The 12,147-nt window shown below is 45.0% G+C and overlaps 1 protein-coding gene across 4 annotated transcripts; it reads right to left on the bottom strand.

Annotated features, from left to right (window-relative positions):
- Positions 1-2,243: 2,243 nt before the first annotated feature.
- Positions 2,244-11,549, bottom strand: Bmi1 (BMI1 proto-oncogene, polycomb ring finger). Of its 4 annotated transcripts, none has more exon segments than NM_001107368.3 (10): positions 2,244-4,712; positions 4,792-4,872; positions 5,104-5,202; positions 5,477-5,516; positions 5,639-5,747; positions 5,886-5,936; positions 6,025-6,080; positions 6,680-6,776; positions 7,081-7,211; positions 11,411-11,549. In NM_001107368.3, coding segments are annotated over 9 exon segments (975 nt in total). In that variant the 5' UTR covers positions 7,193-7,211; positions 11,411-11,549; the 3' UTR covers positions 2,244-4,382.
- Between the last annotated feature and the right edge of the window lie 598 nt (positions 11,550-12,147).

Here is a 12,147-nt window from a genome sequence, read left to right as displayed (position 1 = left end):
TGCGCTCGTTTGCCGGCTCGTGTGAGGGGAGAGGCGGAGCGCGGCCGGGCTCGAACCCAGAGCTTGCTCTGCGGCTCAAGGACAAGACCGAAGAAAGGGACGGACTGAGGGATGCTGCCTCTAACCTGCCCCTGACCTGGAACGCGGCGCTGGCTTCTCAACGAAGCCGTTTCCTCAGGCATCCCACGCCTCTCCTCGGAACTGCAGGCTCCTTTTTTGGACCCGTGTGACAATCCGGACAATCGCTCTGGTCCCCGGCTTTATTTTTTGCAACTGGTTTGCTTCTGTTGAAATATCTTCCCCTGTTTCTCGGTCCTTTTGACGGAAGACTGCCGCAACCTCTTGATTGCTTCCCAGTCCCAACTTTGGACGTGTTTCCCTCATACCAAGATCCATAGCTATCTAAGTGAAGGCAGTCCTGTCAGCTTGGCTTCTACCTGATTTAGAACCGAGTTGGAGATCGTCCAGCTGCACAAACCTTAAAATTTAAAGTTGGGGTTTATGATGGCCCCAAATTAATAGCAAGCAGGGATGTTTTTATTGACGTGTAGGTGACTGAAAGAACGGCAGCTTTAAAAAAAAAAAGTTCTTCTGATAATCTCTGGAAGTAGATTTTTGTGGCAAGGGTCAAAGAAAAGGGAATTTAATTCAGAAATTTTTATTGGGTGTTTTACTATTTATTCAAGGGGCTAAGTGAGATTCCAATGAACTTTCCACTTGTAGGTTTTCAGAACTCCTATAATGATCCGGGAGTGACAGATGATTCGGGCTTGGTGAAGACAGTTTTAGGGAGTTCTTCGTGTGACAAATACCTCCAGAAATTACACACCAAGAAAAAGAAACTGATGCAAATAAAGGAAATCCGTTTTAGGAACCAAAAGAAAAAAACGTTTTAAAAATTAACTGCGGAAACAGGAAACACTCGACTGTGTAAACATTTTTCAGAGACTTTCATAATCAAAGCTGGGTGATCTTGAGATTTGCAGGGCGAATTCTCTGGTTCAAGGACTCCCCTGGACTGTTTCTCAGCAGGATGACTGGAGGCTGGGATGTGTGATAACTTGTTTCTCTTCCTTACATAAAGCCCGATCCTATAGCCCCACTTGGGAACAAGGGATTGGGGGCAGGGGTGCGGTTGTTGCAGAAGTCGGGATTGGGGGTGTGGTTTTGGAAATAACCACCTGTTGTACTGTTCATTTTATACAAGAAGATAACTTCCCTGAGCTATATATATATTCTAAGACCTTTAAATTAGAGCTGGGATCCATGTTCCACTTAATTAGGTGTATTAAAGGGACGTGCACTTTTTGAGAAGGGTTTTGTGTGTGGCTAGAAGGCTCACACGAAGAAAATAGTTACTTTAAATATAATTTGACTACCAGCCTTTTCTTTCAATCTCTCCTGTAAGCACTATATACGAACTTCTGTTATTCCTGGTGCAGTGGGAGGGAAAGTGTCTTAAATTTTTTGAACACAAAGAGAAAAGTGAAACAACTTTCTTTCCCCCCAGGATCCTGATTGGGTTTCTGGTGCAAGGCGCTCCTGAATCCTGAGTCCTAGACGGCATGTAAAAAAAGGATTGCTTTCTTGCTGGTATGTACAAGGAGAAGGATTTCATGTGGGCATTTAAAGGTTTCAAACAAAATTGTTCTTGATAGGCCCACACAACAAGCACAGTGAAATGAAAGATATCACAAGCAGTTTAATTCCAACCCTGGGGAAACAAGATGAAGGAAAGTTTTGCTTTTGTTGTATTTTAGTTCCAGAGAGCCTAACATCTGAATGTGGGCACATGGAAATGAAGCAATGTGCTTAACTAGTTAAGTCAGCTGAAGGGCAACCCCTTTCTACTCAGGGCAATTAGCGGCGGCAATTTAGGAGGTAAAAGTACTTGTAAAGTGTTCTGCATGTGTAAAGCAAGATAGATCACTATTTACACAACAGCAGTCGGGCCCCATTTCTCTTTCTACCTTTAAGCTAAGTGTCTGTGGGATCAATTTGGGCATTTTCTGTAGACCACTTGGTTATTATCTTTGTATTCTAGGATGCTAGAATATCCTTGGGAGTGAAAGTCAAACTTTAAAGCCTACTTTTTGTGTACCCTAAATGGTAAATTACAAACTCAGGATATTCGATAGGGGCTCCCTTAAAAAAATCTTTGAAGATAAGTGGGAAGTTGGAAAAGGTTTTAAACCTAAACAAAGAGCAGCAATGACTGATCATTTAAGAAGCAAACCACAATGTATCTTTCTGTTGTTTTATTAAAAGACAAATTTTGACTGAAATATCCTTTAAGCTTAAGCAATTTTCAAATTGAGTAAGGGTAAAAAGCCTCCTCCCAGATACAATAAATGGAAATGTTTTCAAGTATGGTGACACACTGCTTAGTAAGCCTCTGAGGCTTTAACAAAAGCACTCAGAAGTAAGTCCATCATAGAGGGTGAGATGTCTTTTGTCTTAGATAACGCTGTGAAAACCTCGAGAAAAGTCTAGAAAAATGAGTTAAATTCACCAAAATTGGTAAACATTGGTAACTTTTGCTTCAAAGATTGTAAATAAACAGATACTCCTTTCATTGGGCTTCCAAGCAATGTACAACAAAGCAATTACTGACAACATCATTTGACAACAACTATTCTCCTTAGGTTTTAGCTCTTACAGTCTACAGGGTTCCCAAAACTTCTGCACATTGTGCTTTTCATAGCAGAATTTTAATTAAAGATCATAGCTATTTTCTAAATGAATATCCTTTTATTGAATTTTCCCAATTAAAAATGAAATTCAATTTTACATCTATAATTAGAAATGACACACACACAATGGGACTGTACAAATTTAGGTCAAAATAAAAATATATGTATTTTGTGGCTTCATAAAACATTTACTAAATCTTTAAAGAAAGCAGAAGTAACAGCAATATATGTAAAAGTAATGATTTAATGGCTATGAGCAAGACAAAGCAATAGAATTGTGCTTCTTTTGCAGACTGTAGACCATGAAATGCTTAGCTACAGGGTCCATACAAACATGAAACGATTCATATGGAAGAAACGTCCTCACAGATAACTGGTGGCTGATAAACACACGCTAAGTTCGACCAAAGCAAACTGAGACTTGGTAGGGTCATTCATATTTTAAACTCAACATGTTTGCTCTATTTAAAAATACCTGTAGAAACTCATAGTAAATTGCTTCTATTTCCAGATATTACAGAGAAGGCAGATTCCTTTAACTATGAAAACAACTCTTAAATTTGAAATTACTATTGTGCCACACACACTAAAATAAAGTTGTAGATAAAATGTTTTACTTCAGCAACTAACTGGCTGGCTTTAAAATCTATTTTAGAAGTCCACTGATAAATAGTATTTAAAGACACATTAGTTCTATTTTAACCAATTGAAAATTAAAACAGTTTCCATTTGCCTTGGTTAAAATTTTTCCTTACTGCAACATTAATTCTGAAAGTCTTATTGGAGAAAAGCCAGAGCTATGAAGATCTGCCATTTGCTTCTCAGTGGAAAAGACTCTGAAACTAGCCATCAACATTAAAACAATTCTGTGCTGGTGTCAAGCCTCAGCATAGGGTGCACTGTGTATCTGCAAAGGTCGAACCCATTTAGAGAAGTTTACAACTGTTTTTGAATGTATGAAACACAATATTTTCATAGTATTTATAAATATATCATACAATACTGTTTCCTGTTATGTCATATACCAATATGGCATTGTACAATAAGCATAATGCCACCTGATTCTTACAAAAGCGAATCATTTAAACAAGTCAGGAAAATAAACGCTAGTACCCGCTTTTTTAGGCATACAGATTGTAAAACAAGTTTCCTTTGATCATTTTGCGTAGCAACAGAGAAGTAAAAATCAAACAGGAATTAGAATGGCTAAATATGCAAGAAATTGTTATTCACAGTGACATGGGTACATAGAATGCAGCATTCTATGCCTATTCTTTCCATTTGCTGAACTTGGAGATAAAAGCACTTGTTTTCTACAGGGTCACCAAACAGCATAACAACAAGAACAACCGAAGAGAATGTAATATGGGCGTCAGCGGAGAGTAACAAAGGATGGCCCACTGTCTACCCACTGCAGAACACCTCCAGTTCCAGACAGCGGTCACAGTAACCATTTCACATCTTTCCTAACAGAAAAAACCTTGCCCGCCTTCTCAGAATCCAATTCTTTAGAGACTCTTTCTTTTCACTTAACATCCATATAAAGTATCCCATCTAGTCCATCTTTTACAGCCAAATTGAATGTCACTACAAAGGAAGCAAACTGGACGACAGTCACATGTATTAGCATCTCTAAGCTGTAATGGATGAAGGTATCTCAAACGGGGTGAAGAATCTTCCCCTTAGTTCTTAACCAGACGAAGTTGCTGATGACCCATTTACTGATGATTTCCGAGGTCTACTGGCAAAGGAAGATTGGTGATTACCGCTGGGGCTGTTGCTGGTTCCATTCATGGTACTGGAAATGTGAGGGAACTGTGGGTGAGGAGACTGCACTGGAGTGCTGGGGCTGGGCAAGCAGGAAGAGGTGGAGGGAGCACCTCCCGCTGGGCTGTTGGCCTTGTCGCTCCCAGAGTCACTCTCCAGCTCTCCAGCCGCGGTCAGTCCATCTCTCTGCTGACTCATCTTCATTCTTTTGCAAGTTGGCCGAACTCGGTATTTCAAAGGCAGTGGGCCATTCTACAGCATTAAAAGGGAAAAGAAAACCACTCAATTCCACTGGGCCAATGTGGCCTACCTAGGGCAGAGGACTACTTACCCGTCTCCAGGTGTAAATGTAGGCAATGTCCATGAGCGTGTAGTAGTCCTTTAAAGGCTCCTCTTCATACATAACGTCAATCTATTGAAGTGTAGGTCAGATATTCAGTGACAAAGGGACAAAGAAAAACACCTGTGTTTTTGCCATCTAAATAGAATCCAAAATGCTTTAAAAAGCATCTTCACCAACCATTTTAAGAGATATATTAATTTTTGACACTAAATTTAAGATTTCTTTGTATTGCTTAAGGTTCAGAATGAAAAATTAAAAAATTTAAATTTAAAGTCTACATGCAATGCACGAGGTAGATACCTGGAAAGTATTAGGTATGTCCATTTTACTCCTGAGGAACTTTCTCAAGTGCATCACCGTCAGTGCTGCTGGGCATCGCAAGTACCTTTTATCATTCACCTAGGAGCACATTCACAAAAGTAACTTGCTTCCAATTCCTAACTTTCAGGTAAAAAAAAAGTTTGAATTGCCTAAATATGATAAAAAGGTACTAACAGTCACACCAAAATGCAACTCTCAACTAGCTACATTTTGAATCTAATATTAAAAATACTAAGTCAACAAAATCCTAACACAACATGGCCATTTAATAATATCATATAACCCCCCCTCATAGTCTAAAGGACAGCATGAAATCCAAAGTCCCCTCCCAGGTTTGCAGTACAGAACACACCTCCTCCTTTGGCTTCTCTTTAGTTACTTTCCGATCCGACCTAAGAGAAAGGAAATCACAGTGAAACAAAGCACCAGGTGGGCGCACCACCTAGTGGGCCACACCACCTAGTGGGCCACACCACCTAGTGTGCCTGCAGCACAGCAGCCTGGGAGCACTCGCCTGCTTGGGTGGAAGAACTCGATAGACAAGCTTATAATCTCATCGTCAGCTATGACCCGCCGGTCCTCATCCGCAACTTCTCCTCTGTCTTCATTGGAGCCATTGGCAGCTGCAAAGACATTTCAAAGTCAGTTTTAAAAACAATATTTTACCTATAAGCAGATAGAAGGGATGATTTAAATACAATAATTTAAATAACTGACTAGATTTTCTTCCCCAGGTAAATGTCTTTTGCCCCAAAGTTTACCATCTGCTGAAGGGTGAGCTGCATAGAAGTCTCTTCTCCTCTTCATCTCATCTGGGGTATGTGGGAAGGGAAAGGGAGACATTGGTTATAGTAGGCAAAATCAACAGTTTAAAAAATTTCATTGAATGGGTTTACTCACTTTTGAAAAGCCCTGGAACTAATTTGTATACAATATCTTGAAGAGTTTTGTCTGACCTGAAAAAGTAAGAATCAATTAATAAGGCAAACCTAGAACTGGTCCTGTGTTCTGGGTACTGTGGGTGTTGGGGAGTTTCTTGGCTGTGACTGAGGGTAAAAGCACTGAGGAGAAAGCCCAAGGAGGGCTGGCGGCTGTTCTCAACCCTGCTGATACCCTCTTCACATCCAAGAGTCAAGAGAGGTAGGCCCTTCACAAGGTAACAAATCCTAACTCTCACTAGTAAGAATAAAGAACATGGAAGTGGAAAAACAAACAAAACAAACAAACAAAACAAACAAACAAACAAACAAAACAAACAAACAAACAAAACAAACAAACAAACAAACAAACAAAACACTGCTCATTTGTCATGAAGTCAATAAAGCTATGCACAAGAAAGGGAAACTAATTCACTTTTAAAGGACAGACACCTTTAAAATACTGGAATAAAACCAAACTTTGTCTAAACACAGTCATTAAAATAACAAGAAATTAAAGTTCTCCCCCCTCCCCTTCCCATACAGCAAAGGTCAGGAATAAACTTCCAGCAAAGCAAAACCAGGGATGGCGGTGGCCACACCCCCCAGCCCCCACCCTTGCCCCAGCACTCTCTTACCTTATATTCAGTAGTGGTCGAGTTTTGTGAACTTGGACATCACAAATAGGACAATACTTGCTGGTCTCCAAGTAACGCACAATACATGTTTTACAGACTAGAAATAGGAAGATAAAAAGGTTGTGTGAGTTTAGAAAGTTTATAATGTCGGAACTGAAAATTCAAGGATGGGAAATGAAGAAGAAGGTATTTCTGAAAACTAAAAAAGTGAAACTCATTAAGACCTTAAAAACTCCACACTGCCTAATTGTAACAATGCACTACATACATAAGAAAGGAGATCTCACAATGTGTACTAACATTCCCAAGGAATGTGGGAATGTTGGTAGTTTTAATGGTCAGGATGAGCAGTGAAGCATACAGACCCAACAGACCCAAGAAGGCTAACACTGTGTACTTACAGGAATGTAGACATTCTATTATGGTAGTGGCATCAATGAAGTACCCTCCACACAGGACACACATTAGGTGGGGATTTAGCTCAGTGATCTTGATTCTGGTTGTTCGATGCATTTCTGCTTGATAAAAGACCCTGCAAGACACAAAAAAAGTATTGGCTATAATTCAAGAGAATTGAGATTATCTCCACAACTCCAAGAAACTGTATACCCTGAAACGCTGTGCGGTTCATAAAACTCGTTTAACACTCTACAGCTGGCTCTCCAAACGTTTTCTACAAAAGGAATTTACTAATGAGATCAGAATAACCTCCACTGTTAAATGGTGTAAAAGGATCCAACTAAATTTACTTCTGGCCTCTCAGGCCATTCCTGGAGATGAAAAGGTCTGGGCTGGGGGCTGGGAGCCCAGTGGACTCCGGTCTGTCTCTCCCAGCTGTCCTCAGGCTCCGCAGACACCACGCAGCTCTGCTGCGGCCACCACGAAGCCGCCGCAGATATTTACTAGCCACTAGAGCTTGATCCAAGTCTCCGAATTTACTGTGGCATTTCCTGCGGGACCTCTAGTCAAAAACTTCGTGATTCTTGTTTAGACAGCTCAAGCAACCAGAACCTGGCAGGGCTCGGGCCCAACAAAGGGAAAGCGCTCAGTGAGCCTCCTGCATCCCCGGCATTTCCGGACTGGGTGCCGAGGAAAGAAGCACCTCGTGGGCCTCGGCTGAGGCCTGGGCGCCGCGGACACGAGCGGGATGTGAGGGGCGGATCCCGAGGTGCCCCGGGCTAGGTCTTGTTCCGGATTCGGAACTCGCCTCTGTTGGGGTTTCCATAGCAACTTACACTTACACTTGGCATCCAGCCACCGCTGCAACTCTGCGCGGAGCTGGCCGAGCCCAGCCTCTGCGGGCGTGCGGGGTGGCGGGCGCGGGGGAGGGGCGGGGCGGGGACGCAGGGTGTCGATCCTCGGGTGACGGCCACCAGAGTTCCAACCCCAAAGAGAGTGCACCGGCCATTCCAGACACTCTCCGGGTCTGTTCTGTGACCGTTGGGAAGGAAGAGCTATTTCTCATCTTGCCTTTTTCTGACTGTCCTGTTATCATTCGCTATGTCAGAAATCTTACTTAGAGATCTTTTGAGAATTGCCAACTGTGCACTTAGCCCTGCCCGGCAAGACTGGAGTTGCAGAGGCGTTTATTGCACTGAACTTCTAAGGCTCCCTTCTCTAGAAAGCCTCCAGTAGTTTACATGAGCCATGCAAAGTGTTTGGAAGGGCTCAATCCAGAAATCAGTTTCTCAAGAGAAGGAGGCGCAAACTTCCATTTGAATAAACTATTCTGGAGACCAGAAAAACTACTTTAGTGGGTGGTATAGTGACAAGGTGCAAAAAGTCAAGAGGCCAGCCCATCCCCAAAGCTAAATGCAGAGTAAGGGGGGCTGGGGGGGGTGTCTTTTCTCACCTAAGTTCCATACAATACTCACAGATACATTTTAGAAAACTCGCAGTTGAGACCTGTCAGCAACACCACAGCAGACAGTACTCAGGGAGTCAGTTACCTGTGTGGACGTGGCTGTGGGGATGCAGCCTCGCCTACCCTTTTATCCACCACAGAATCTAAATCAAGACTGACCTACACCTGACTCAGCCTCAGAGCTGTCTGCAATGAAAATCCAGGAACTTGCATAATTTTAACAAAATGCACCTGGGACTTTAATTCTAAGGAAAGCTTAATACAGAAGAGGGAAAAACCAACCAGCATACCTCAAGACTGGAATTAAAAGGGATGAATACTAAAGATGGCCCAAACCCAAAAAGCTTCCCTGAGAGTGACTTCAACCTGTGCATTACTAGTTTGGGACTCAGTCAACAAATAGCGTGAGCTACATGGCTGAGAAGCTGTGGATGAAGTTATGCCACTAATAAGGAGCAAGATGTAAATCCAACCGCACTTGGGGATTGAAGACCACTCTTCCCAATTAAAGACAACTCTCCTGTGAAACCACAGCCTCTCCTAGAAAGAGCCTTGAAAGGAACCATACCCAGTCCTCACACCACAGAGCCTTGCATCCTCTCGTGTCACTCTACTACAAGAGAGCAAATACCAACCCAGAGAGCAGGACCTCAACAGAGGGGACACCAGTTAGTTCTCTTTGAGCCACTTGACCAAAGTCTCTCAAGTTCACCTTAAATTGGAATTCACGGAACTGCCCTCCCACAGATGAAAGTAATTTGGCCTACAACCATTCTTAATGCTAATCAATTATCACTTTGTTACTGATACGAACATCAAGAACATCAATTCTTCATCATTTTACCCTATTGGATAATACGGACAATCTCATGAAGACTTCCTAGAATGTTTGGTGAGACTTAGCCTCTTGCACCCCAGAGGTGCACCTCTTGCACAAATCATAAAAATGCAACCAGCATAAAACGCTGAAAATACTCAATAGTAGAAATACAGCTTAGTTAGTTGGAGCTGTCAGTTGTAGTTGGAGGCCTAACACCAGTGATGTCAATGTGAAGGAAGACAGAGGCCAGCTCTGATGGTAGCAACCTAAGAAATGCAAATGAACTCCATAATCCCACTGGGGGCTCACAGCACAAATGCAAGTGTGGGTGACTTTGGGGGTGACCTGACTGATGGGGAGAACTTTGCCCATTTGGACACAACATACATTCAAGAGCTCAGTGGTAGATTGTCAATGGACTTATCAAATATATCCGAATGCTTACATGCCTTACAAAAGTTTGTATGTGGTATCTGAGTGTCTACACATGCACACACAATCTTTTACATAGTTTTAAAGATATTATTACAATAGTATAATTTGCCCTCGTAGATTATTTCAAATATTTCCCTTTCATAGAAGACATGGAAAAATACAATTTACTATAGATTATAAACACAGTATATAAAATAATTTTACAAAAAAAAACAACCTCGATTAATTCTCCTTAATCTCACTAGTCTACTTAAGACCCAAATGTTACTACATAGTCTCAGAACTCATGCTGTCCACATTTTTACATCCTCTAGTATCAAGTCTTTACTACGTTTTACAACATGTTCCCAAAGGTTGGGGAAGCTCCTTTAAAAGTAGCTTGAATTACCATCACACATCTGCATTTGGGTAAATATGCCCGGAATTTTGTCTACTTTAAGAGAAGGGGTTAATGCTCAATTCTCTTTCAGATATTGAACCGTGACCACTAAGCCCACTAAATCCTTTTATTGCAATTGGGAATGATCAAAGTCTCTCTCCTTGTTTATTTCCAATTATTAACTGTAAAGCTCTGGGGAAAAGATCATGCCCCAGCGCTGTCAAGTCCAAATGACTACGTAAACATAAGCAATCAACGCGTTAGTGCTCCTTCCCCGAAGCATCCCCTTAACTACATGACCTATTCTGACATTGAACAAAATCTATAAAATGCAATGGACCCAAGTCTCGGCTCATCCCACAGCAAAGAGGAAAGTTGTAGTTGTCTTCAAGGGAAAAGAAGAAAAAAAGGAGGGGGGAGAAAGCTTCAGCAAGGCTAACGTCCAGTCACCGTCTTCACTCCAAAACAAAGCTCTAAATTTGAAATGCCCACCTCCCAAAGAGCTTGCCCCAAGTACGTATGGAACCTCTGTCCACGACTCCCAACAAATACCACCTTGAAAACTTTACCCTTTTCAACACAAATGCACAAGACCTTGGAAACAACTGGGAACCGCCATCTTACCAGCCATCCAATTTCACACAAGTGTCCCTCCAACTTAAGTTAATAACATTTTTGTCGGGGCTCCCCCCAGCCTAACACCCACCTCGTCGGGATCGCTGTCCCCCACAGTACCCATCCCTATAAAATGGGGGCGTTCCTTGGAGGTTCAAAGACCTCCAGAGCCCTTTCTTCGGGAGAGGAGGGAAGCCACTGGACCCAGGCAGCGCCCGATCTCAGGATCCCGTACCCTTTTCAGCAAAGTCTACCTCTCAACAAAGGGCGCAGCGGCCGCGGGAGCCGCGCAGGCTGGAGACACAAGTGCCGCTCTCGGGGACCATGTGCGGCGCGAGGGTGCCGGGGGGCGCTCGGGGGAGCGGGGAACTAAAACCTGGGGCGGCGCGGCGCGGCCGGGCGCGGGCGGCGGCTGGAGCGGCTGGAGCGCGGCCGGGCGGCGCTGGTGCGGGCTGCGGGGCGTCCGGCGCCGCGGGAGGCGGCGGGCGCGCGGGCGCGGGCGCGGGGCGCGGGCCGGTTGCCCACGCTGTCAGCGCCGCCGCCCCCCCCCACTTCCACGCCGCCCCGACCCCCACCAGTCCCCGGCCACGGCCCGTCGGCGCCTCGCCTCCTACGTACCCGGAAAGAGCGGCCGGCGCGAGGCGATCTGAGCGGGCGGAAAAGACAATGAAAGTTAAAAGTCGTTCAGCAGAAAATGAATGCGAGCCAAGCGGCCATCTTGGAGCGAGCTGCCGCCGCCGCTGTCAATGGGCACCGAGCGCGGCCAAGAGCAGCCACGGCCGCCGCGCTCCGCTCATGCCGCTCCCCCGCCGGCCTCCTGCTCGCGCGCTGCGGCCTCCTCCTCCCGCGCGGCCTCCTCCGCCTCCGCGCGGCCTCCGCCGCCGCCTCCTCAGGGCCTCTCCTCCTCCTCGGCGCAGCCGCCGCCTCCCGGCCGCGCTCGGGGGAGGGCGCGCAGAGGGGCCGAGCCGTATTATTCTGCGGGGCTGGGAGGTGTTGCTAAGCCTGCGCGGGGCTCCCTCGCCAACCTCCCCATTGTCTCGCCCGGTCTCTGCCTTTAATACTACGATTATTATTTCAGACTCGCGTGGGGGAGGCGGACGGGCGGGGGGCGCCGAGTGTGCTTGCGGGCGGGGAGGCGGGGGAGGGGAGGAAGGATGAGGAGGGGGAGGGGAGGGTGGAAAAAAATGCACCGCTGAAGGCAGAGTGGAAACTGACACCGGCTCCAAAATGGCTCGGAGTCCGCCCGCCCCCTCCCCCCGCCCCCCGCCGGGTCACGTGCTCCCCTCATTCCTTAAGGGCGGCCTGGGAATTAGTGTCGGTGTAGTCGGGCCCGTGGCCGCCCCCTCCCCTGCGCG

Source organism: Rattus norvegicus, chromosome 17, assembly GCF_021556685.1.
Source record: "Rattus norvegicus strain SHRSP/BbbUtx chromosome 17, alternate assembly SHRSP_T2T, whole genome shotgun sequence".
Classification (NCBI taxonomy): domain Eukaryota; kingdom Metazoa; phylum Chordata; class Mammalia; order Rodentia; family Muridae; genus Rattus; species Rattus norvegicus.
The sequence above is the reverse complement of the archived record's forward strand: the minus strand, read 5'-3'. Positions and strand labels throughout refer to the sequence as shown.